The sequence below is a fragment of the Sphaerodactylus townsendi genome, linkage group LG07 (genome assembly GCF_021028975.2).
Source record: "Sphaerodactylus townsendi isolate TG3544 linkage group LG07, MPM_Stown_v2.3, whole genome shotgun sequence".
Taxonomy (NCBI): domain Eukaryota; kingdom Metazoa; phylum Chordata; class Lepidosauria; order Squamata; family Sphaerodactylidae; genus Sphaerodactylus; species Sphaerodactylus townsendi.
Genome location: NC_059431.1, coordinates 112,578,433 through 112,605,919, shown reverse-complemented (window position 1 = coordinate 112,605,919; position 27,487 = coordinate 112,578,433). Strand labels below are relative to the sequence as shown.

Sequence of the window (27,487 nt, the reverse complement as noted above, 5' to 3'; positions counted from 1 at the left end):
CCTGCCAAGGCTTCACATGCAGAGATTCTAGTGTGTTGTCATTTCCCATAACTGTGTTGATGGGTGTAGATGAGTACATATTCTGTAAGGCACGATGCAAAATATTACATAGACAGCATTATATGATGGCATGCTGTGGCTGTGGCAGGTCATTAGCTTAATTCAAAGATTGTGCTGCAGAGACATTCCTCCAGTGTTTCCTCCTCCCCAGTACATATTTCTATCACCATCGATTCCTGTATTGACTCTATTCGGCATTTAGAAACACACTGAATAATTCAAAAGAGGCGCTTTTCCAAGAAATGTTTGAGAAAGAAACCATCTTCCTTTGCCCAGGAGGAAGTTGTCTAATGTTGGCAAATGTTTGAAAAACCCAGGATCCATATCTGAGTGAAGTGTGAAGGAAAGAGCACCATGAAACATCTCTTCATGAGTCTTTGAGAGATCTGTGGAAGGTGAAATCTATCTGGGCTGTTGTAATCCACACTTTCCCTATAAAACTTTCGGCCAGATATTCAGAACCGGTTTCAGATGAAAGCCATAAAACTGTTGCCACCCATATGATGGTAGGTGTTTCTCCATACACAACAATAACATTAGTTTTGGCATCCAATAAAACTGAACTATCACTATAAAAACTGTGGAATGTTGAAGCCATTGCGTCTGCCTGATTCTTCCTTGGAGCTCTTTCTGTGAAGGCCAAACAGATCCCATTCTCAGAAAGCATCTTCTCCATTGTCCGCAAGAAATGTTCTCCAGCTTCGTTTTCCATAGCAATCAGGCCAACCCATTTCCATGAGAAATGCAGAAGCAGCTGTACGATTCCCACATACTGCAGGGTTTCACCTTTCAGGGACCATCGCGACGGTAAAAAGGAGGGGCAATCGTGTTTCTTCCATTTGCTTGGGGCCTCCAAATGATGATCATAGGAAACCTAAGAGAAATATATGTTTTTGGAGACAAAGGAGAAAGTGTTTGAGAACCTCTTTGCTTCTGTATTTCTTTGTTTCTTTTTTACCGCCAAATGTGTAAACTCCATAATCTTTCAGAGTACTAAGCAGTGGGGACTCAGCTCTGGGGCCACCCTGTGGCTGAGCTTCTGCTTTCCATATACAACATCCTTGACTGAATCCCCAATATTTGCAGTTACAAGAAGATCAGGCAATAGATTATGGGGGAAAATATCTTTGGCTGAGCCATTGTTGAGTACAGGAGAATAGCTTCCTTTAGTCAGCACCTTTGGTCTCTGTGAGATAAATAAAAGAATAATACTTAATTTCAAAATCTGTAGGGAATCTGAAATTCTATTCAGGTATTTCAGTACTCTTCTGACTTAAAAGCAAGTTATTGGTTATCACATTGGTCCTGGGAGATGTCAAAGAAATTAACCAAATTCAAAATCAGGAGTGAACTTACTGCATGAAATTCGGTCAAGATATCGTTTCCAGCGTATTATGACGAAAAAAAGCCTTTGTCAGCTTAACAAAGGTGCAGAAGAATTGCTGTATCGTATCAGAAGAAACAAAGATACTCTTAACTTTGATGTCATATCTTCTAGACTACTAAACCTCGTTGGTCTCCTAGAATTGTTTTAGGTGTTTAATCCGTGATTTGGCACTGAGTGCTGGGTGCTAAAGTGACTTTTTTGTAACTCATTTATTGGAAGGCATGGTGTGGGGTTCTGGGGTAGTTCAAGGCATGGTGGAGGTGTGGCAGGGCCGCAAGGCTCACGAGTGCCCTGGGTGCCGTTCCCCCTCACTCTGCCCCTTAACAACTATATAAAACACAAACAAAAGCAAGCTCTTAGTTGGCCTCTGCAAAATGGAATATTTGGCACAAGGTGAGGAGCTATGGGAATGGAGGTTTGGGATTTTTGGGAACTCCATAGAAGAAAATGTCCCTTGTTTGTGAATTCTCTCTCTCTGTACCCATTTCTGGAAGAGGGATGGCAGAAATTCTTGCTCCCATGGAATGGAAGGAACAGAAGGTTGGGTTCTTAGGGACTGTTAATTCAAACTTCTCAGCTTAACTACTCTCTGTCTTTTTGCTTTTCTTTTTTCATTTTTTGTTGAAATCTCAATGTGTTTGTTGATTGCTGAGTGCAAGTGCTTAACCACATGCACCCTTTGAATATATTTGTATGTTTTTCATTTTTATGTGGAATATTTGGTCTTGAAAGCTTAGGGAACATGACCTCACTGAGAATGAGAGGTGGTGTGTTCTCTGATATATTATTAACCGCAAGGGCCCCATTACCCTCTCAGTCAATCCAGCCTGCAGCAGGGAGGGAAGGCCCAGAGCCGGACTGTGGGAATTGATCGTTTCCATACTGGCCCAAAATAGAGAAAGACTCTCAGCAGCCGCAGCCACCACAGGTGAAGAGCAGATGGGGCAGAAGCAGCACTTCTCATTCATATGTTGGATCCTCCCCCCATAACTTCTTTATTATTACTTGGTGCTGTTGGTATTTGTTATTGATCTGAGTGCCTTTCCTGAAGTGCGCTGAGGATTCTGTATATCTGAGTTGTGCTATATTCATAGTCACTAAGATTTAGTTTCAAATTTAGCTGCAAAGTTGTTACGTTCATATTAAATGTTTGTTACTGTGCATATTGTTGTCCTGCTGGTGCAATTTCACATTTGTTTAGCAAGACACAAGGTGCTGACATTTGATTGATTTTAAATCCCCCCCCCCCTCCAAATTTGACTAGGACTTGTATGTAGTCAGGGATTTGCTAGGTTACACAAGTGCACAAAAAGTAATGTAATTATTTTCTGAAAGGATGAAAATATAAAATATCAGAAAAAATGATGTGCCACAGTAGATCATATCCCATCAAGACTAGTTGGGCATTTCAAGAGGGATAAAGCAGGTCTGGGCAAACTGAAGGAAAGGCCGTACAATGTCAGGGGGTTTCCAATCATATTGTAAGTGCTCTCTACTAAAAAGAAGTGAATAAATATAATGTCCAATTGGGAATATATTGAATATGATAAACTTTCATTAATTACTAGTGACTGGATACCACTGAGAACTGAGTGCATCTTCAATCATTAACTTTTTAAGTGATCTATTTACATTCTCCAGACATGTAAATTACATTCTTGACCTGGAAAACCCAGGGGTGCTTGACCTTCTCAACACTTAGGAGTTAAGCAACGTCAGCCCTGCTTAGCAGTTGGTGGCAGAAAACCAAGGAAGGGCAGGATTATTATACAAAGCCAGGCAATTGCAAAGAACTTATGTTCTTCTCTTGCCTTGAAAAACCTGCAGTCACCATACGTTGGCTGTGGTATGATAGCCCTTTCCAGAGCATTACTGGCATACTCATCTGAATAAGTTTGATGCTGATGGCAGCCTATATTCTTGTACTCATCTAAAGAGTTACACCTCCCAACCATGATCAGGATTTTCCTTGAGAGTGGACTGAGAGTGGACTGGCTGAAGTAAACAAAGGTTGATCAAGGTGGTTTTCTTTGTGGGCAAAGTTTCTCCCACAATCTGCCATCCAAATGGGAACTATCCTCTGGTCTTTTTTCATTCCTTATAAGGTGCTCCCCTTGTTAATGTGCTCTCACACAGTCACAACCCATTACTTTGGCATAACCACACACTTTAAATCTTAAATATACAGTGTCTGCTTGTCCTACCTTCAGTAATGTGTACAAAACTTCAAAGCAAATCCATATATTTCATATTCTTTTATTTGATTTCCAGCTACACATTCCCCTGTGATTCAGAACTTTAAAACATTACAACTGGGATTTCCAGGACAAGAGTGAATTATGATTATGACACTGTAGAGAAAAACACTCTAATATTTCCCAAGCAGAGGAGATCTCTTACTTGTGGAATCTTGTAAATCCCTCAGGATGTCTTGCCATTTAGCTTGAAAGAGGAGGCATCTGAGACCATGCCCTCCAATGACTCCAAATCAGCAGCTGTTTCTGGAGTCTACATGTGTAGTTAGGAACGAATCTGTAGTGTTTTGAAAAGCAGCTTCCAGAGTTGATCAGATAAGTCCTAATCATTGCCTCTATGAAAGTAGTTGTCAAGTATGTGGAAACCTAGAGTGGCATTTGAGTAAGATCTTGGGATTGTTGTTGAGTCTCAGGTGATGGCTTAAAACTACCAAGGGAATATCCAGAGATGTTTTGATTCAGAACTTGGTTTTGCCACACTGCAAATAAAATTGCTTCTATGATTATAAGAAAAATATGGAATGCGTGACATCATTCAACTATTTATTTGTTTGTTTTAAAATATTTATATCCCTCCTTTTCTGAGTAGATAAGTCTATAAGAAGCAATAGTCTGAAATAACTAAACTAAAAACAGAACATTGTATTCAGGAAAATTAAATAACACAGGATAAAAACAACATAAAACAGCAGTGAATAGTCAGTCACCATTTTGCCCCAGCCTCATCACATTTCCAAATCTAATCAGGTTCAGCCCCAGTTATTAATTAATTAATTAGTTAGTTAGTTAGTTAGTTAATTTATTCGTATTTTTAGTCCACCCTACACTTCAAGGTCTAAGGGTGGGTTTCGACATAACACTCATAATTGCTCTATTGCCCAAAATATGACAACATCAGAGCTGATTTGGCTGTTTTATCACCGACAGGGTTTGCAATTTCCTCAGATAAAACAAAAATGACTAAGTTATTGAACAACCCTAATATTGAAATGTCTGAAGGTGTAGTCACATTTTTAATGCGTGTTTTACAGGATGGGCAACAGTGCTCTTTCTATTGTAATTTTGATACATGATGGTTTTTATGCCTAATAAAGGTTTTTGCTTGATTGATTGACATATCACTCATAAAAGCCAATTAAATCATAGACCACAGCAGTGCCACTACTGGACATGGTCCACCCACCTTAGCGGAGGGAGGGGGAGGGGAAGGAGGGGAGGGAGTGTGGGGTGGCATGCAAGGAAGGGGAGGGGGCCCGGCATCTGGATCTGGCCCACCCACCCTAGCAGAGCTAGGGGGAAGGAAAGGAGGGGTGGCATGCAAGGGAAGGGGAGTGAGGGAGGGGAGGGGAAAGGGAAGGGAGGGTGTGAGAGGTGATATATGGCAAATATGTCAAATATGGCAACCTGTCAAATATGGCAATTCATAGAACTTGTTTAAAATTTCACAACATTACCAGAAAGAGGAAACCAATTTCTTCAACCAAGCTCAGGGAAAATAGGTGCATCTTTACCAATTTTCTAAATGCATATAGACAAAGTGCTTGACAGACTTTAGGAGGAAGAGAATTCCACAAACTGGGTTTTTGTATTTGGATGGGAAACCTGCAAGGATGTTCTATTGCCTTCCTTGTTATGTGTATGTGTGTGTGTGTGTGTGGGGGGGGTTGTCTGTGTTGATTGACACTGTGTAATTTGACTTGAGCCTCAGTTAGAAATGAAGTCTATGAATACATGAACTCCAATAAAATCAACACATTATTGTTGTTGCCCATATGGGCTCAGTCCATGTATGCTGGAATACTGCATTTAATATTTAGAGATCTCTCATTCTTTCTAGCTGTCAGGGAATTTTTCTAGCCATGCATGCAGGTATATATATACTTAAGGGCTTAAAATTATATTTTTATTGTTCACCTTATCAAGAATGTAGTCAAATGAATCATTAACATAAAATCTAACATCAGAATACTGGAGGGGAAAAATGATTGCTTACAATGATGTCTCAAGAAATCCCTGGGCAGGTTGCTCCTGAAAGGAAAGTTTGTGGAAAAATAAACTGAGATGACTCACAACCCCACCGATGAGGATGTCCCCTGGCTGGTACCAATTTTGTGGGATTTGAAGGGGTTCCACCTCTGAACACTTCATAATACCTGCGTATATCTGGGGAAGGAAGAGTAGGAGCAACATCAAGGATGCTGCTAGGCTGATGATAAAGTGTCTGTCCCAGTATAGAGTTGCCTGATTTTCTCTACAGCATCTTCAGGGTATAAGTGAGCTGTACTATGTTTCAACTGGTGCTCTCAGTACATTTCCAGAAAGTGCCATTTGCAATGCTGGCCTATTCAATACCTTTCTGAGATGGTCACGTACCATCCTAATATTTCGGCTAATCAGGGCTCACCCAGTAAGACTGGGATGCTGATGACAGTGGATGAATGATGCTGCCTTTCTTTCTCAAGTCTTTATAATAACCAGATATTTTCAATTGTGGGTGCTCATGCTGAATGTTTCTGCTGTTCCATTTTGACAGCCACAGGAGCTTTGAGTGGGTGAACCAATTATAGTGATTTTGATCATGATGCCTCTGTCACAAATTTTTTTTTAAAAAAAGAACTATGTAGAATCCTTGGTGGCAGAACTTTGGAAGCAAACATGTTTTTCTGATCTCACCAGATCGTTCCTGAATAGAACTGCAGCATCCCATAGTGCCCCCTCTACCCCATGATGGAACCAAACAGGAAGGGGGCATAGTTACAATAGAAGGGGAACAAGTGCAAAGTTCAAAGTGCAAACTACAACTGCATTGCGCTTCTCAATGGGGGGTAGGCGTTTCCATGCTTTTCATTGGGAGTCCTCTGAACGGCTAAGATTCATACATGCGTGTCTATTTATCTTCGAATACAGCTCCTCCTCCTCCTCCTGCATCATCATCATCATCATCATCATCATCATCATCATCATCATCATCAAGGGGAAATTATACATTGCAAGAATCAGCAGAAAGAACTGAGTGCAACTATGCGCCTTTGAGGCTGAAAAGCCACTTAGGATGGAAACCTGCAGAGCAAATTTCCTGGGGCAACCTTCATCAAATGGAGTCACAGAGAATCCCTTCAGAACCACACCAAAAAAAGTCAGGCAGAAGTGGAGCGTGCAAGTGACCAGAGAACTGAATGGTTGGGTGGGGAAAATTAGACGCCTCCTGAGATCTGCTTTCCACACAGCCAGGCAGGGGACCACTTGCAGGCGGCTTAGGGAAAAAGGTGCACTATAAAGAATCGTCAGAACAGGATGGCTTGAGCAGAAATAAGGCATTTGTGAGGATGTTGTAACCCTGGCCTCCATCCCCTGCTTTATAAAATATTGAAGTTCATACCATGTGAGGCAAAAATGCCAGTTTCCATGTTTGTATGGGTGGATAGCAGAGTGTCCCAGCCAACAGCAAGCCTAAGGCAACACAGCCTGTTTTCAGAAAGCTAATCTATGAGTTACTCCAGGCAATTATCTGGACATCTCATAATAACAAGGACATGCATCTTTGATTATCTTTCCCTACCAGAGTACTTCAGTGACATAATGGAATCTGCACATCTCCTGAACACCACACCTAGTTAAGCTGCTTTTGGAAACTCCCTGATACTATGCTTTTGAGAAAACATGTTTATAAACAATTGCTTCTTCCTTGTATTTCCCCAACCTCTAGATATGATCTCCCTAACAACAAGATCCCATCCTGAATCAATCAAAGAAGCCCCTCCAAGCTTCAAATCTTGAGACACCTTCCTCGAAGGCAGAGACTGTAGGAAGTATCTCTGCATAAACCATTCATGGTATCACTGATATAATCTAGGACCAATTGACCCCATTGTCCTGGGAAGTAGAGACAATAGATAGAGCTGTTAATTAGCTCAGCCCTGCAATCCCAGCATGGAAACCCAGAAAATCCAGGAATAGAAACTTACAGGAATAGAAACTTACTAGCTCCCACCCCAAACTGCTCCCACTGGTTTAAAAATACAGTGCACCCCAAGTTCCACATTCTTAATGCTGGTTCTTTACTCTAGTGCTAGCTGGCTAGCTAGCCAGCTCCTGCTACTGGTTCAAGTTCTCAATGCTGGCTCTCAATGCTGGCTAAAGCCTTCCAGGCTGGCTTCAGCTGCTGCTGGCCCCCACTCTCCATGCTGGCATAGGAATCCCTGCCTTCTTCCAGAACTTCTCTGCAGATGTAGGTAACGTATAAGTCCCCTGCTTCCCCAACTCCTACTCTATCATCTTTTCCTCCCTATTTATATACTTAGGAACTGTATATATGTGCCTTAATGTCTCACTGTGTGATTGCTTGCAAACAAAATTGATATAAAAATATTTAAACTGCAATTTGGTCTTTTGTGAATTCTCTGCAGATATGTTTCAAGCGGTTTCTGGTATACATAGTCTAAAAAGATCCCCTCCCAGCCTGCCTCCCGCATTGCCTAGTTATTTTCCCCATCGCTACTTTAAGATATTTGTGTGCTGTTACACTCTTAGCAGCTGGTGGAGATTCCTTAGCAATCAGTTCACAACCTGTGAAAGCTGGGTAACAATGTCATATAGAAAAAGCTGTGCGGAGTTTTCCCCTAAGAGTTTTCCCCTAAGGTGTGTTATTTGTGCTGGGCAGATTGGACCGCTATATACGTTAAGCGCTATCAAGATGCTTTCAACTCCTGATTACCCTAGAAATCAATGTCCTCCAAAATGTCCTCTCCTCCATGGCTGGACTAGTTCCTTTTTCTGTCTGAAAAGGATTATGTTTTTTTACTGTTCAAGCTACCATTGTTTGCTCAGTGTCACAAGAAAAAGGATTGTAACAAATCGCACTATTGCATTGTGAAATACATCAAGTAGCAGGAGGATGAGGTTGCCTTTGAAATCAGTTAGAAATTCCATTAGGTCCAAAAATCATGAACCAGGATGATAACTGGGCCTATCAAAGCAACCACATTTAGCAAACATTATTTCAGTAGCATTGGAGGGTTTTTTTTGGGTGTGTGTGTGTGTTAGTACTGGTATTACAAAGGGGTTAAGCAGGGCTGTGTGCAGGGCTCTACTCTTTTTAAGCAGGGCTCCACTCTTTTTAACCTTTATCTGAGTGATCTCCCTTCAACCCCGGTAGGCTCTAATTTTCATCCTCCCAAGCTGTTTTCATATCGTATATCGATTCTGCTTTACGCAGATGAATCCGTTCTGCTCTCTCGGTCCAGAGTTGGATTTAGTGGCTTATGAAGTGCTTTGCAGAGTATTGTGATTCCAATAGACCAAGATTGAATCCCAATTACTCTAGGGGTTCCAATCTGGATACAGGCTGTTAACCATTCACTCAATTCTCCCCAATCTGTATTTTCCCACAAAATTACGGGATTACCAAACTATGTCCCCTACGCAGTACTGGCATTAACTTTCACATTACATTGTGGAATGGAATGCTGTAGCGCAGTCTCATCTGCTCTTAGAAGATAAACGGGATTGGTAATTGGAAGGGAGACCACGAATGAAGACTTTGCGGAGTAAGTCAATAGTGAACCACCTCTTCCTCTCACTTGCCTTGAAAGAAGCAGAAGAGTTGGATTTATATTCACTCTTCCTCTCCTGTAAGGAGACTCCAAGGGGCTTACAAACTCATTTCCTTTCCCCCACTCACAACAAACACCCTGTGAGGTAGGTAGGGCTGAGAGAGCTCAGAAGAACTGTGACTAGCCCAAGGTCACCCAGCTGGATTTTGTTGGAGTGCACAGGCTAATCTGAATTCCCCAGATAAGCCTCCACAGCTCAAGTAGCAGAGCAGGGAATCAAACCCAGTTCTCCAGCCTAGAGTGCACCTGCTCTTAACCACTATGAAACTGCTGCTCCTCTTGCTGTGATCTTCATAAATCAGCTGAGTCATGAGGAACTTTACCTGTGCATATGTGAATACACACATGCAACCTAACACTCACACACAAATGTCCAAATAAATCTGGACCAAATGTCAAAATATTTCATGTTTGTTTCATTTCTATATAATATAACTCTTTGTTTGACTGTGAGACCTAACATGATTTCAGTCTGTATTTCAGTATGTGGTGTAGCAATTCCACCCCACTTTTGAAGGATGATTCAATTTATTTATTTATTTATTTATTTACTCATTCATTCATTCATTCATTCATTCATTCATTCATTCATTCATTCATTCATTCATTCATTCATTCATTCATTCATTCATTCATTCATTTATTTGATTTCATAGACCGCCTAACCCCCAAAGGCTCTGGGTGGTGTACAATAGCAGAAATACAACAAATACAACCGTGCTGTGTGCCACGTCACCATTGGGATTACCTATGTGACATCTTTCTGGTATTGTCTGTCCCCTCCTGGCCTAGAGATCGAGCGCCATCATCATTAGTCTTATCAGTTTTGTCTTTTTTAGATTAGATTGCTGCTATTTTTATTATTTATTAATTATTTATTGTGCACTATTGTTTTAGTTTTTGTTTTGCTGTACACCGCCCAGAGCCCTTTGGGGGTGGGCAGTTTATCAAGTTTAATAAATAAATAAATAATAATAATAAAATACAAATTATAAACATTACACATTAAAATCCCTTAAAATCACAGTAGGAGCATTATCATAAAACCCACATTGATTGATTGATGGCATCCGATCCAAATGCCGGGAGGGGAACAGCAATGCCAAAAATGGCAAAGATACAACATAGGAGCAATGACGGAGATGGCATAAGAATCTAATGCCATGGAAAATCAAGAGGGGCAGGCAATCCACGGCCGGCCTCTCCAAAGGCCCGGTGGAATAACTCAGTTCAGTTTTGCAGGCCCTGCGAAACTCACCAAGGTCCTGCAGGGCTCTAACAGCAGATGGAAGAGTGTTCCACCAGGCAGGGGTCAGGGCCTTAAAAGCCCTGGTCTGGGTAGAGACCAGCCGCATCATTGAGGGGCCAGTAAATTATCCTCTGCAGATCACAGAGGCCTGCTTGGGACATATCCCAAGAAACGAAGGTGGTTGGGTTCAGGAACACCCCGCTTCGTCCCTGGTGTTGATCAATGCCAGGTCCATCAATAATAAAACAGCAGTGCTTCAGGATTTCTTAGGAAATCAGCAGATGGACCTGGCTTGTATCACCGAAACCTGGGTGCGTGAAGGGGAGACAGTTGCTCTACGCGAAGTTTCCCCACCAGGTTTCGCGTGCCTCCACCAGTCACGAACACGGGGCCGGGGGGGCGGTGTGGCAATGTTCATCCGAGATTCCATCCCCTTTAGGGCCATCCCGGTCCCGGAGATCACCGGCATGGAGTGTGTCGGCCTAGAGTGGTTGGCGACGGAGAGGTTGGCCGTCCTCCTGGTGTACCGGTCGCCTAGCGCACCGGGGGACGGTCTGCTGCGGCTGCTGGAGGTGGTGTCTGACTGGGCATTGAGGTTTCCCAGACTTATTGTCTTGGGGGATTTCAATGTCCATGTCGATGCTGCCTCATGTGCAGTAGCCGCGGACCTGGTGTCATCCATGGCGACGCTGGGCCTCTCCTTGGTAAGTTCTGGCCCCACTCATGAGGCGGGTCACACGTTGGATTTGGTCTTCGGGTCGGGAATTAATATGGTCGTATCCTCTATTGATAGAGTGCCATGGTCCGACCATTATGCCCTGAAGGTTCGGATGGACCTGCCATGCCTCCCCCGTCTAGGCGACGGACTCATTTATGTCCGCCCGCGGAGACTTATGGATCCACTTGGTTTCCTGAATGCTCTGCGGGATCCTGAACCTGCCGGCACACTCGATGAGCAGGTGGAAGATTGGAATGCCCGGCTTTCCGATGCCATTGAGGTTGTTGCCCCCCGGCGTCCTCTGCGTCCCCGTTCACGGCTGGCTCCGTGGTATACCGAGGAGCTACGCCATATGAAACGGGAACTCAGACGACTAGAGCGAGTGTGGAGGAAACTTCGTGACGAAGCTACGCGAACATCCTATAGGACGTTTATGAAGGCCTATGAGATGGCGACGAAAGAGGCGAAGAGAGCCTTCCTCTCCTCTTCTCTCGCATCTGCTAGCTCCCGCCCGGCACAACTGTTTCGTTTAATTCGGACTTTGACCTCATTACCTGCAGGTTCTACAAATTCTCAATTGGCTATTAGCTGTGAGGCATTTATGAGCTTCTTTGCAGATAAAGTCGCGTCGCTCCGCCAGGACCTTCCTTCTGTGTTGAATACAATTAGCGAACTAGAGGCTCCCTTGCCGTCTTCCGGCCCTTGTTTGGCCCAGTTTTCCCTGCTCTCCGAAGCCAGTGTCGACAGGGTTCTGGCTGCTGTTAGACCTACTACTTGTCCTCTGGATCCGTGCCCCTCCTGGCTTATTAAAGCCTGCCAGGAGGAGCTACGACCCCACCTGTTGAAGATCATCAATGGCTCCCTTGAGCAAGGAGTCTTTCCGGGTGGGTTGAAGGAGGCAGTGGTCCGCCCACTCTTAAAAAGACCATCGTTAGATCCAGGAGATCTGGCCAATTACCGCCCCGTCTCGAATCTTTCGTTTCTGGGGAAGGTAATTGAGAGAGTGGTGTTGGAGCAGCTTCAGGGCTTCCTGGAGGACGCACAGGCTTTCGATCCCTTCCAGTCCGGCTTCCGTGCTGGGCATGGGACGGAGACTGTTCTTGTCGCCATCACGGACACGCTCCGCATACAACTTGACCGAGGTGGATCGGCGCTGCTGGTATTATTGGACCTTACCGCAGCGTTTGATATGGTCGACCACGACCTTTTGGCCCACCGCCTGGCCGCTTCCGGGGTGCGGGGCACTGTCCTTCAGTGGATTGTCTCGTTCCTCCGGGACCGGAGTCAGCAAGTGTGGTGTGGGGACCAAGCCTCCCAGAGGTGCCCACTTCAGTGTGGTGTGCCTCAGGGGGCATTGCTCTCCCCGCTATTGTTTAACATCTATATGCGACCACTTGCTCAGTTGGTGCGGAGCTTTGGGCTGATCTGTCATCAGTATGCTGATGACACTCAGCTCATTCTGCTGATGGAGGGGGGGACAGTTTCCGCCCCTGCAGCTCTACAGCATTGTTTGGAGGCGGTTGCTGGATGGTTGCAACAGAGCAGGTTAAAACTGAATCCATCGAAGACGGAGATCCTTTGGCTGGGCCGCCGGGGGGAGGCGGGGAATTTTCAGCCGCCGGAGTGGGAGGGGGCTCCATTGGCACCAGCCTCCTCCGTCCGCAGCCTGGGGGTCCACCTGGATTCGTCTCTTTCAATGGAGACCCAGGTGGCCCATATAACCCGGGTTGCGTTTTTCCATCTTCGACAGGCCCGGCGGTTGGCCCCCTTCCTCTCCCAGGCAGACCTCGCCACTGTGATCCATGCAACCGTCACCTCTAGGCTAGACTATTGTAACTCGCTCTACGCGGGCCTTCCCTTACGTCTGATCCGGAAGTTGAAACTGGTGCAACATGCAGCGGCGTGTGTGCTCACAGGTGGTGCCTTTAGAGAACACATTCAACCTGTGTTGCGCCGCTTGCACTGGCTTCCGGTTGAGTTCCGAATCATTCATAAGGTGTGGGTACTCACCTTTAAGGCCTTACGCGGTCTGGGACCTTCGTACCTTCGGGACCGTCTTACCCCATATGTCCCTCTGCGGCCTCTGCGTTCGGCAGAGGCCAACTTGCTGGTTGTCCCTAGCCCCTCGATGATGTGGTTGGCCTCTACCCGGGCCAGGGCCTTTACAGCCCTGCCCCCTGCCTGGTGGAACACTTTACCACCAGCTATCCGGGCCCTGCGGGATCTTGGAGAGTTCCGCAGGGCCTGTAAGACCGAATTGTTCCACCGGGCGTTTGGAGGGGCCGACCGCTGAAGTGCGCCCTCCCCCCCCTCCTCCCCTCCTTTCGCTCTGGGCCCTTAATTTTGTGGAGGCCCTCAGCTTTTTGGGTCTGCTTCCAGGGTGGGTGTATTACGTTTTATGAAATTTGTCGGATGCCGCTGTAATTTTATTTAATTCGCTGTTTTAACTGGGATTTTAATGTTATTTCTGTTATGATTATGTTGTTCACCGCCCAGAGCCCTTCGGGGGAGGGGCAGTATATAAAATTGATTATAAATAAATAAATAAATAAAATAAATAAAAATAAATATAGGGTAAGATCGTCACGTAGGCAAGAGGGACCCAGGCTGCAAAGGGCCTTAAAGGTGAATAGCAACATCTTGAAGATGATCCGGAATTCCACTGGGAGCCAGTGCAGGCAGCGCAACACGGAGGTAATATGATCTCTAAAGGAACCACCTGTAAGAAGTTGAGCCGCCGCATTCGGGACCAGCTTCAGTTTCCGTATTGGCCGCAAGGGAAGGCTCGCTTAGAGCAAGTTACAATAGTCCAGTCTGGAGGTGACCATTGCATGGATCACCATGGCCAGGTCGACCTGTGAGAGGTAGGGGGCCAGCCACCGGGCCTGGCGATGATGAAAGAAAGCTATGTGGATAATATGGGCCACCTGAATCTCCATAGAAAGAGAAGAGTCCAGGTGGACCCCCAGATTGCGGGCCGAAGAAGTAGGGGCCAATGAGACCCCTTCCAAAACTGGTGGCTGGCAAAGTGAGAGCAAGCAGAGTAAAAGCCAGCAGAGTGAGAGCTGACAGGGAGAGGGTTCTAAACCTCAGCTCCTGCCTCTGCTTTTCTCAGTCACTCCCAACACCGACCTCAAGGCCTGGGCTGCTGTTGGACTTAAGGGCCCTTGTGCTGGCCTTCCTGGCTGCACCTTGGCTTTCGTTCTGGCTATGGAGGCTGCCATTCACTGTTGGCAGCTCCAGTGGTTCTTCTGCCTATGCGTGGAGTTGTGGTTCTAGAAATGGACCTTATTGGACAAGAGGTTGATGGTCTTTCTGTTGGATTAACTGGGGCTAACAGGAACTTATTCCATCTACAGATGCAGGGCCTGCCTTGTGCTGAATCTGGTGCCACTCTGAACATTGCAGATTTGCATGGATGATTTCAATGTAAAATTATTTTATTTCAGTCAATAAGGAGAGAGACAGCATGGATTCTCTGCAACAGACCTGGAGCTGCTGAAGCCAAAAATTTTATTTCTCAATTCTACAGTAAAACCCAAGAAAAACAACAGTAGCCTAGTTATAGAGAGTGTAACTCAGTTTCATTGGCTTTCATAGATGGTTCCGTAAAAACAGAACTAACAGCACAGGTGGTGGATTACATATTACTTTTTTTTCAATATAATTTTTTATTGTACAGTCTGAATCCACATTACAGTTTAGTATGATTATTTACATTTTTCCAAACCATACATTTCCCCCTTTTATCCCTCCCCCTAAAAATTATGTCCTGATGGTTTTTCAACCAAACAGCCGTAAGTTCATTCTTTGTTGCCTCTTCTCCCATATTTCTTCTTTGACTCCAGCTTCTCTCATCCAATCCACATATATTGTCCATATCTTCAAATTTTCTCTCTGTTTTTCTTGCCACAGTTTATTCCATGATATTATGTCGAAAATGTCCAATTGCCCTTGTCCCCAAATATAATCTAACCATTTCTGGATTGTCCATTTCTTCTTATCTTTCCAACCAAGTTCTATTACTGCATGTACCACTCTTATCATTATTTTATACAATTGTTTACATTTTTTATCCACCCTTCTGTCCTCAATTACACTCGTAAACATTAAATCGTTATTTAAATCTATTTTAACCTTCACCATTTTCTCTATATACAGCAATACCGTTTCCCAAAAACTTTCCACCTCTTTGCATTCAATCCACACATGGCTGTAATATGCATCCTGGTCACCACAGTGCCAACGTTTTGGGCTTAGTCCCCGTATCCTAAGAGCTAATTGTTTTGGAGTTCTATACCATTTTAATATCACTTTTCTTTCCAACTCGTCATAGTTTTCAATCTTTATAGTATGCATACTTTATAGTATGCAAATTTTTTCCTATTTTTTCACTATCTAGAGAGCCCTCCTTCTCCCATTTTTGCTTCAACGTTCTCATCATGTTTTTATATGAAAGCCGCAACATTTTCCCTTTGCTTTGTTCATATATTTCCAAGCACTTCTTCATTATGCATTCTCTTTTTATTCTTGAAACCTTTATCCTTTCCCATATACCTCTCAATACCAACCAATTCTCTTTATTTCCTATCTCTATAAAATGTTGTAATGGCATATTTCCCCCTCTTTCCTTAATCGACTTTGCCACAATTTGAATTCCTTGTCTTTGCAAAGTTTTTATTACTTGTATCCCTTCCAGCCATGCTTGCCAATGAGGCCACGCCCAGAATGCCAGGCATCCATTTTTTCCTTCCATTTTTCCCATATATCTAATATCACCTTTCTTGGTCCACTTATTAAGTTATTGCCTTTCTTCATTTCGTGAGTAAATATCCCATATGTACCAATTCCTCCATTTATTTCATTTTCCATCTTGACCCATTTCTCACTATTATCCTCTTTTATTCCCATTAGACTCTTATTTGGAATTCATCATAATAATCTTGCATTTTTGGAATACCCCATCCTAAGTATTTCTTGGTCATATATAAAACTTTATTCATTACTCTTGGGAGGGGGGGTTGATTAAACACCCGTGTTTTTAACTTTCTATTCCATTCCTCAAATTGCTTCTTTTTAATTTCCAAAGGAAGAGTTCTAAATAAATAAAACATTTTTGGCATTATACACACTTTTAATGCTTTAATTTTCCCCGTTATTGATAAGGTCTTCTTTTCCGGATTACATATGACTTACGTCTTCCCAAATGCCCTCTATTGTTCAACTCAGGCCTCAGTATGATGATATAGCATTTTGGCTGAAAGATGCAGCCCAATAACCCAGCACTGGAGGCCAAGATGGAGAAAATCTCCACAGTCACCATGTCTTTCCCTCTTGTGCTCAGATAAGCTGGAACAAATGAGAGCCAAACGCTGCAAAAGATCAACATGCTGAAGGTGATGAACTTGGCTTCATTAAAACTGTCTGGTAATTTCCTGGCTAGGAAAGCTACAATGAAGCTGATGGTGGCAAGGAAGCCCATGTAGCCCAAGACACAGCAAAACATGGTCAAGGATCCCTCGTTGCATTCCAGTATGATTTCTTCAGTAAGTGAGTGCATGTCCAGATGTGGGAAAGGAGGGGAAGTCCACATCCAAATAGCACAAATGCCCACTTGAACAAGAGAGCAGGAGAAGACCACAGAATGAGCCAATCTTTTCCCCACCCACTTTTGGAACATGTTTCCTGGTTTCGAGGCCATGAAAGCCATCACCACAGTCACCGTTTTGGACAGCACAGAAGATACAGCCACTGAGAAGATGATGCCAAAAGCTGTTTGTCGGAGGAGGCAGGTCACCTGGTGAGGCTGTCCGATGAAGAGCAGTGGGCAGAGAGAGCACAGAAGGAGAGACACCAGGAGAATGTAGGAGAGGCTTCTGTTGTTGGCTTTGACGATGGGAGTGTCCCGGTGCTTAATGAAGATTCCAAGCACCAGAGCTGTCAGCGCAGAAAAAGAGAGACCCAAGGAGACGAAAGCAATCCCTAAATGTTCTTCAATAGAGAGGAAATGTGGGGTCTTGGAGATGCATTGATTTTGGTTGCTGTTTGGATAGTGATCTTCTGGACAAGCAGCACAGTCCTCCATGTCTGGAAAATGTAGAGGTGCTCAATTATCTCAATATTTAGAACCTCAGTGATAGCAAGACTCTCAAAATAATCTAACCTGTGATAATTGAATATGGGTAGCCTTTCTAGAAGTATCCTATGGTCAAAATTAACTTATCTCCAAATGGAGCCACGATTACTTATGCTTATTCGTAAACTATATAGCAACACCACTTGTCAGGTCAAATTAGATCAAACTGGTACATTATCTGAAAAAATTCCAATCACCAGAGGGGTCAGACAGGGATGCGTATTGGCACCTCATCTTTTTAACATCTACATAAATGATCTTCAAAACCACCTTAGCAAAGTCAATGGCCATCCTCCTAAAATTGGACAATGTCCCGTTCCACTCCTTCTCTATGCTGACGATGCTGTTATTTTATCCCAAACATCCATTGGACTCAAAAGATATCTAAGAGCTTTTTTTGACTACTGTGATCTCAACAAACTAAAACTAAACAGTGAGAAGTCAAAAATAATCGTATTTTCCAAAAACTGGCGTTTTCTTTCCTGGAAAATCAACAATATTGAGATCAAGCAGGTACAATCCTTTAAATATTTAGGGATCACTTTTCAATACAATCTAAAATGGTCCCTTCATAGATCCTGCTTAATCTCATCAACCAGACGTACCATGTCTGGCATAATCCAATTTTACTACGGAAAAGGAAACCAATCAGTAAAAGCCGTATTAAAAATTTTCCAAGCAAAGTTGTTGCCTAAAATCCTCTATGGCATCCCAATTTGGATAAGCGATCACTTGCAGGTGATATAAACTCAAACCTTTTTAAAGACAATTTTCAATTCTATTGGTTCAAAGTCATTGAGAACAAAATCAGAACCATAGGATTTGATTTGGACAATGTCGGGACTGATAGTGAACTGCATATTTTCAATCAGATCCGCGAAAGACTGAGGGATCTGGAACATCATTGTTTCTATCCAACAAAGGCGGCTGTATGCTCTCCCCGCTCCCTCGGAATACAACCAAGTTACAGAGCAAGAGCTAAATATCTCTCATCTCTGTTATCCATCAACCAACGTCGTGCATTCATGCTAGCACGCCTCAATATTTTCCCATCAGCGGAAACCTCAGGGAGATACCTCCAGATCCCTAAACATCAGAGACTATGCCGTTGCGGATGTGGATCTATAGAAACCATAACCCATATTCTTCTGGAATGCTGTCTTCACAGTAACCTGCGCATGATTTTAATTCACCCTCTGCTGCTTCCAAGACTTGAGCACTCCAAGTTCCAGGCCACTCGCTTTCTGCTAAGTGACTGTAATCCATCGATCACCTTGGCAGTGGCTAAATTCTTGGAAAGCATTTTAAATACCCATATTTAAATGTTTTAAAAGTTTTCTCTTTTAAATGTTTTAAAAGTTTTCTCTTTTCTCTTTTAAATGGAAATAATTTGTATGCCATTAAAGGTTAAAATGAAATGAAATGAATATGGGTAGCCAGGGGATGATTGTGTTCTGTTTTTACATGAGTATTTTGTACTCTACAGTCATTGATTCAAATGGTGGGAATTTCTCCCTTTTAGTGTGGGGAATTAGCAAGAGGAGGGTGTTGGCTTACCAAAAGGTCAGGTAAGCTTGGAGTCTTTGTTCCCTCTGTATACCATGAGAAATTCTGCAGGATTGCAAGTAAAGCTTACCAATTTTATACTCTTCCGATTGTATAAATCTTTCGCTTAACAATTTCATTTAGCGATAGTGGGAGTACATAAGCACACAATAACTCAAGCAGCAGAACACACACACACACACACACACACACACACACACAGAGAGAGAGAGAGAGAGAGAGTCCTAGGATATAAGCAGTGTTGATGGGATAGGTTGGGAATAGTGTAGGAATTGGGAGAATTCTTATGTGTCTCGTCCATTCATGTTTTCTTTTTTCTTTAACTGATTCCCATTGTCTAGATTTATATATTTATTCCTTTGCATCTGATTGGACATTTGCATCACAGGCAATGGCAGTGGACAGCAGAGGCACCTATGTAAAACAGCATTACTAAATGCCATTGGTAAAATCTTTGGTACTTTCAATGCACTCTGTTTCAAGGCCAGGGGTGTGGGGGTCTACTATTATACATCCTGGGTTCTTTTTTCCAGATACTCAAAACTGCTGAGTTTTCCAAAGATTTTATTTAAAAAACCAGAAAATAAGAAATGTTCCAATACATAGATTTCTTAGCTGCAGCATCGCTCCAAGCAGGCTTTCAGACCTGAGATCATGAATGGCTTTCTCCTGCCCAGCCTTGTCAGAATTCCCTTTTGTTTTTTCCCCTTGGTTCTCAGGTGAACTCTGTTTCCTTGCCCCTCCCTGTGAATAAACTTCTTTGATCTACAACCGTTTGGCCACTAGCTTCCTGTCCGGGGATCAAAGGTCTTTGTCAGGCTAGAGTGAATCTACCTGATACTGTAACTGGAACAACCTCTTCACACATTCCAACAATATATTTTTATTCTTCATAGCAATATAGTGGAATCCTAATCAGAGCTATTATACTTTTCCAAGTCCATTGATGTAAGTTTGATTCAGAATAGTCAAGTTCTTCCCAGTACTGCACACTATATGTGAATGGCCCCATAATATCATTGTAGTATCTATAATGCTAAGTATGCAAATGCAAATGAATGTATAATTAAGTATCTGGATCTTTATCATTTTACCAAGTGCAGGAATTCAAATCCTTGAATACTGCTAGGTCAGGACCCTGCAGTTATATCTACAGAATTTATATCCATTTAATTACATGGGTGTTTGATATCTCCTACCCTCTTGGCTTGATATCTTGCCATCTGGACAGGAAGCACAGTCATAGCAGCAGAACGCCTTCCCCTCCATCTTTTTCCTGCTGTATCCTGGCATACAGGGGTCATTACAGACTGACAGTGGAGGCACCTATTTTTGGACGACAGAAGAATCTAGACTTGAAAAGATACTTTAGCTATTTTACAGACAATGAGTGTGTACATTGCCAACAAAAGTGGGATTTTTTGTTTCTAATTAGATTATCTAAGTAATTTTTAAATTCCTTTTCTACTAAATCTTTTTTCTTGTCATTTTAATCTTTTGTGAAAAAATGTAGGTTGGTAATATATATATTTATTTATAAATGCGAAATACCACTCACTGACTGACTGACTCATCAACAGAACTCAAAAACTACCGAAGCCACACACATGAAATTTGGTACACCTGTTCCTTACGTACTCCAGGGGCTCACTAAGAAAGGATTTCCCAAAATATTCACTTCCACATGATTTATTACCAATTTACTGTTTTAACTGTTCATCTCTGGCCATCTGCGTGAACATTCTAAGGGCAAACCAACCGTTCAGTCCACAGACATGCTGCATGAACATTCTAAGGGTGACAGTTCAACACCACCAGCTTCATGTCCTTCACCAACTGTACTCTACCACTGCCCTCCACAACGCATGCGAACCTATCCCTTCTGCTGAAACCGCTACAGGGAGAAGAGGAATTAAACACAGAAAGCGCTTTACACACTGCATTATAAAAAAACAACTACAGGAAGCTGCTGCAAAATATGCGAAAACAAACCCATCAATCCACAGACAGGCTGTGAGGAAATATGCTGCATGTCACTCCAAAGTTCACGAATGCCCTCCACAACACATGTGAACCTATCCCTTCTGCTAAAACCGCTACAGGGAGAAGAGGAATTAAATGCAGAAAGCACTTTACACACTGCATTATAAAAAGACAACTATAGGAAGCTGCTGCAAAATATGTGAAAACAAACCCATCTGTCCACAGACAGGCTGTGAGGAAATATGCTGCATGTCACCCCAAAGTTCACAAACAGGCTGTAAAGAAGTATGTTGAATGTCACCCTAAAATTCATAGAGAGCTTGTGATGAAGTATGCTTAGCGAAGCACGGGTGCCCTGCTAGTTATAAATAAAATACAACAAGGAAAACACACAAAAACAATTAATACTCAGTTAAAGAAAAGGCAAGAACTGTGGCTACTGCTCCTATGATCCAGCATTGGATCCTATGATCCAGTATTGGAGGCAGTATAGCCTTATACTGGTGTATTTACCCTTCCTGGGGCCCTTCCCTTTGCAGAGGGATGTATGCACCGGTGGGCAGCTACCGTGACCAATCGAAAGTACTGGACATGATACCTCACACATGGCAGTACTCCTGGACACCTGTTTCCTGTGCCTATCTGATGCATTGTCAGGGGCAAAGTCAACAGTAATCTGTTTCCATGGCCTCTTCACCTCCAGAAATGCTAGTACCCAACACTTAGATTTCCCCCACTTTTTTGTGGCATAAATCCACGAGCCTTTTGCAGAGCTCTCCAATGTTGACCAGTTTCTTGCTGTTTTTGGCCCTTTGCGCCATCAGAAAATCCTCCTGGGAACAGTGTGACATTGTTCTTAAATAACAATTCATTAAAAACCATGTCAGCAAATTGATCGCTTGAGAGACTGGGCTGGCTCACCTTACCTGACTCAAGCTTTTGTGCCACTCAATTGTGTCTTCATGAATGGTGAGCTCCTTGCCTGGAGGAGAGTGAGGATCCAACATCCCAACCTTGATTCGGACATAGGAGTTGTTGGGAAAAGTGACCAAGTTCGTAATATCAAATCCACCTGCTAGTTCTCCACGAGCATTGAGCGTGATTTCATCTCCAGCACTGTTGTTGAACGCTATCCTTTGCAGAAATGCGTGGAGCTAGGTTGAAAGATAAAGGGGACAAATAATTCGTTTCAGTGGGATGTTTCAGACACATTTCACAGAGATATTTGGAGCCTTCTGTCTCGATGAAAATTGATATAGGAATGAAACTATGTCCAGCTCTTCTCCCTGGCATGCTAGAATGAATGAGCAGGAAATGTTGAGGTCCAGGGGGCAGAGGTGATGATGGTTGGAAGAAGGCAGGATGGTGGAGTAGGGAGCAATACTAGGTATGGGGATGGTAGTAGCAGAGGTGAAGGAGTGGTAGTTTTGATTCCTCTTTCCACCCCAACCATCTTGAAGTACTGATGCTTTTCCTACATTGGCTTCAGAGGAAGACCACTCAGTCAGAAACCAACCCTATCACAAACCCCACAAGCAGAGATTAACGTTCAAGCAGAAGTCCCCTAACTATGGAGATAAGGATTTTCAGGCTCTTATTTTACCAGACTCACCTGTAGTTTAAAAGTTGCAGTGCCTTGTTATTGCATAGAGGTAACTTGTTTGAAAGCAGCCTGTTTCCTCAGGATAAAAGCTAAAGTCTGAATTGTCAATTACAATAGGGTGTGCTGGGATAGCAATACAACATGAATGGAGCTGTGTGCAAAAATTTTCTCCATTATTTCTGTCAGGAGCTGAAGGTATAACAGCTGCATGGCAAAACCCTTGATTGCCTTAATGGACTGCTGAAGGACTAACTACAGTCACCTGTTGACAGTCAGCCAAAGGGAATGACTAAGCATGACTAAGCTATATATAAGAGTCATGTGACCTTTGACTGTACTAGCCATAGGCTAATTAATGTATCATAGTGTATATAAGTAAGCTAATTCAGTTAAGCATGTTCCTTGCTGGGGACAGGACCTAAGCCGAAGGCTCTGTCCGTTTAAACTGTATATATTGTATCAATGCCAATACATCCTTTCTTTGAGTGAACTCCCTGGCTCCAGTGGTTATTGCCGCACTCTGTGTATGCTCAGTTGCGCCTACGCTGTCAACTCGTGTCAGGATATGGGCCCAGTTGCCGCTAGGCGTCGTACAACCCACTGGTGAGTAACATTGCCTAGTGGGCGGAGCGAAGAGTGTGGTGTAGTCATGACGGGTCCTACTCATGGGCTGCTGTTTGAAAGGCTCAATGAGTCCAATTACGTCTCATGGGCAGAGAAAATGAAATGCTTCCTCATCCGGGAAGGACTCTGGAAAGCTGCACAGAAAGCTCCAGATATGGACGATGATGATGAGGTGGAGGCTGATGAGAAAGCCAGAGCAGCCATTGTTCTAGCAGTGGAAAACAGCCAATTGGTGTTCCTGCGAGATAAAACAACAGCTTTGGGGTGTTGGACTGCCCTGAAAGAGTTGTACCAGAGGACAACAGCGGGCTCCAAGCTGATTCTGGTGCGTAGACTCTTTAATCTCAAGTTGCATGAAGGCAATGTGATTTCCCATCTGCAACAAATGAGAGCACTCTGCTGATTTGTCCGATAGAGGTTTGGCTTTTGATAATAATCTGCAAGCTTTGATTTTGCTCTCCTCTCTCGGCACACAATGGGACCCATTAGTGGATGGCTTACAAAGTGTGCCAGAGGATGATTTAACATTGGACTATGTGTCCGGGAGGCTTTTGGAATGGAAGGGGCAAAGGGATTTACGTGCCTACCCTCAGCCTCCAGTGAACAACAGCATCAGCAAGGACCGAGGTGACAAATTGGCAGAGGCGAATGCTGTTCGCAGATGTTACACCTGTGGAGCAACCAACCACCTAGCGAGGAATTGCCAGCGAGGGCGACAGCGACCCAGACGTCAGCAACAGGCTGTGCAGAGGACCGGGAAAGGAAGCGCCTTTCTGGTGCAACGTACCGAAGCACCAAAATCTACATGGCTTTTGGACACCGGGTCTATAGAACATATAGTAGCAAGGGCAAGTTCGCTGCAGAAGAAGAGGACACTGGATATTGGAGAGGTGACTCTTGCTGACAGCTCTGCAGCTGTTGTACATCCCAAGGAGAAGTGTTTTTACAAGCTATGGGGATTACCCTGCAGAACGTGTTACACATAACAAGTATGGCGCATAATCTATTAAGCGTGTCCAGGTTGGCACTGGATGGGTATGTATGTACTTTTACTGGGACAGGGTGCTCCATAGCCAGGGATGGGGACATTGTGGCACAGGGTGTATTAAGTAACAGACTTTATAAATTGACTGTGGACAGTAACACCCCTGTGACCTGTGATGTTCCAACTACTGTGTGTGGGGTTAATGATCAATTTTCCTGAGGACTTTACTGAAACCTATGCTGCTACAGCTAGGTATGAATCCATCAGGTTGTGTTTGGCTATTGCTGAACAAAGGGGGTATGTCTCCAAGCAACTAGATGTGTGTACTGCCTACCTGAATGCAAAGGTGGATGAGGAGATATATATGAGACCACCACCTGGTTACAGGTGTAAAACAAGCTAATTCAGTTAAGCATGTTCCTTGCTGGGGACAGGACCTAAGCCGAAGGCTCTGTCCGTTTAAACTGTATATATTGTATCACTGCCAATACATCCTTTCTTTGAGTGAACTCCCTGGCTCCAGTGGTTATTGCCGCACTCTGTGTATGCTCAGTTGCGCCTACGCTGTCAACTCGTGTCAATTTCAGCCTTGGGATTGTTGAGAAGAAAAATCATCTTTGCATTGATAGGAAGATCTGAGAATCCAACCAAGGTTAAGGCAGAGAAGTTGGGCCTAAAGCTGCTATACAGAGCTTTCGGGGAATAATCCCAAAGTACAAGGGAGAACAGGAACTCTGTGCCTTGTTCAAAAGATATTGATATTCCTGCTCAAATAATTTGTTTTGTAGTTCAAGGCAAACCTCACTGGCAGTGAGTATGAGCAAGGAGTTCCAGGCAAGACCCAATGAGGAGATCTTAGCCTCGATTAGTAGCCACCAGCCAGAAGTCTGGAGTTCATGCATCACTAGTTGGACCAAGCTGTGAGAGTCGGAAAGGAAACAGAGGCCCACCCAAAATTTGAAAGTGGCGACCCACACCCTGGTTTCCAGAAGATGATGTCCTGCCTCAAGGCAAAGGACTGCATAGGGGGCACAGCGTGGAGCTCCAAAGATTGTATATAGGAAGGTGGACTGCAACTGTTCAAGCTTGGATTTCCATGTGTGGATCCATATTGGAACCGCATACGTTAGATATTGAACCACTTTCATGTTGAATACTTTCAGGGCCGCTGGGATGAATTCAGGGTAAAAAACTTCAAAACAGCGGCAGAGATGTGCCTATGCTTACCCCTGATAAGAGTATGGCCGTCCTCATGTACGCCAACAATGCTGTTGTTCTATCATTAACGAGAGTGGGGCTTAAAAGAGCACTGAAGATATTTGCTCAACATTGCTCAGAGGAATTGTTAAATATTAATTCTACAAAGACTAGAGCCCTTTCTGCATGGAGGCGTAAGGGCTTGAGTCGGCGTTACTGACGCCGACCCGACACCGCCGGGACCGTCCGCATGACCGGGAAGAACCGGAAAGAACCGGGAAGACGGGAAGACGCCGGGACCGTCCCGCATGACCAGGAAGAACCAGGAATACGGCGCAGCTGCGCCCCCTGTGCGAATGGCAGCCTGGGGACGGCATTTTTGCCATCCCCAGGCCACCATATTCCGCCATATTCCGCTCGTAGCTTTCATTCTAAATTTAAGCAACTGAAATGGCAGTTGTCAGGACAGCAGATTTAATAAATTAAATGCTTCAATTACTTGGGTGCGGTTTTCCAGAATAATGGGAAACCCATGGCCCATATACAATCAGTTATACACACAGCATAAAGGAGCTCACATGCTATTTTGAAATATTTTTTATTACAAGGGGGTGGATTTATCCAAATTGCAATTAGATTATTCGAAGCTAAATCCTTGGCTTAATTTACCTATGGCTTAATTTATCTATGGAGCTCCACTGGGAATAGTATCGAATTTTACTTAGAGAGAGTCTTACCTGCATTTTAGAGCTTTGTCTAATACACTGAAATTTACAGCTAATAGTACATGTAGTATTAAGGCAAGAAGCAGGGATGGTTAAAGTAGAGACAACCTTTTGGAGGCATATTATTAAATATTGGCTTAAAGTTCTTCTCCAGCCTCTGGGTTTACTGCGTTTATTGCTGGCAACATCACCATATCCAAGTTGGTCAAAAAGATAATACTCAAACTTAAACAATGAGGGTTGGATCCTATGCAAGTATTGAAATTGGGTATCCATAGAGCAACAGTCTTGGTTTATCAACAACTCAACAACACTGAAATGCAAACTGATTACCCCTTGTTACCCTTGTTATATAAACCATTGAAATCCTGCTCAGGAATTTCAGCCCTATTTATCTAATATTGCATCCCAAAATGTCACTGGGACTTTTCTAGGGCCTGTTTTGACGCTTTTCCATCAGCCAATTTATGGGAAGATTTTTTTTAAATCCCATGTTCCAGGAGAGTATGTGATTGCAATTCAAGGGAAGTGGACTCTGTCACACATCCTACTGCATTTGTGTTTGTTTTCTTTTTACTGGTCTTGTAGATGTAATAAAGACAGTAGTCTATTGCTGCTCTTGCTCTCCAATATTCTTTGGGATTATCCCTCAGAAATCTAACCCTGCTATATACCTGGAACAACTTGTTAATTACAATTGCAGATGGGTCATGACTAGAGCAAGGTGTAACTCTTTTCCATCAGTACATCTTCAAGGTTGCTTCTCTAGTATTCCACAAAATGAGCGTTGCTGTCGATTTTGTCCTGATACAACGGATTCACTTTCTCATATTCTGCTTCACTGCTCAAAATACAACAACATCAGAACAGATTTGAGAACTGTATTACCAACAGGATTTATGCTCCTTTCTGATAAATTAAAAATGGCTAAGCTTCTAAATAACTCTAATGTTGAAATCTCTAAAGCTGTTGCTATATTTTTACTCTGTGTACTGCAAGTTGTGCAATAATGATCTTCTTATTGTATCTGGAATTCTGGACACACACCGGTTTTTATGCCTAATAAAGGTTTTGGATTTGGATTTGGATTTAGTCTGTTGTTGGCAAAAGCTTACAGACTGCTGTAGAAGATGATTTAGTTGTTGGTGCTGCAGTTTTTAAAAAGCCATTCCTCATCCTTAGCCCATAAATATTACAGTATGAATTCATTTGAATTCATTAACTGAAATGCCCTCTGAAATCACCTCAAAAATATAGAAGACAGATCCCCATTCATTTTTGAGAAATGTGTTCATTTATATTTTTTAATCAGTTTTATGGTTATGCATTTTCCTCCCAGAGATAGTTCTCTCAAGATGACATGGAAACAAATCCAAGGTAGATTACC

At 43.3% G+C, this 27,487-nt stretch overlaps 2 protein-coding genes across 2 annotated transcripts in view; both read right to left on the bottom strand.

Annotated features, from left to right (window-relative positions):
- Positions 1-16,099, bottom strand: part of LOC125437067 (vomeronasal type-2 receptor 26-like) — a 464,990-nt gene extending 448,891 nt beyond the window's left edge. Inside the window, exons 1-4 of the mRNA XM_048504435.1 lie at positions 16,061-16,099; positions 14,122-14,301; positions 5,773-5,865; positions 2-82 (exon numbers count right to left, since the gene is read on the bottom strand). Of these exons, the coding sequence (XP_048360392.1) occupies positions 2-82; positions 5,773-5,865; positions 14,122-14,301; positions 16,061-16,099 (393 nt within the window). The remainder of the gene's footprint in view (position 1; positions 83-5,772; positions 5,866-14,121; positions 14,302-16,060) is intronic.
- Positions 16,004-27,487, bottom strand: part of LOC125437066 (vomeronasal type-2 receptor 26-like) — a 14,697-nt gene continuing 3,213 nt past the window's right edge. Inside the window, exons 3-6 of the mRNA XM_048504434.1 lie at positions 25,593-25,723; positions 21,893-22,120; positions 20,183-20,309; positions 16,004-17,368 (exon numbers count right to left, since the gene is read on the bottom strand). Of these exons, the coding sequence (XP_048360391.1) occupies positions 16,437-17,368; positions 20,183-20,309; positions 21,893-22,120; positions 25,593-25,723 (1,418 nt within the window). The 3' untranslated portion in view covers positions 16,004-16,436. The remainder of the gene's footprint in view (positions 17,369-20,182; positions 20,310-21,892; positions 22,121-25,592; positions 25,724-27,487) is intronic.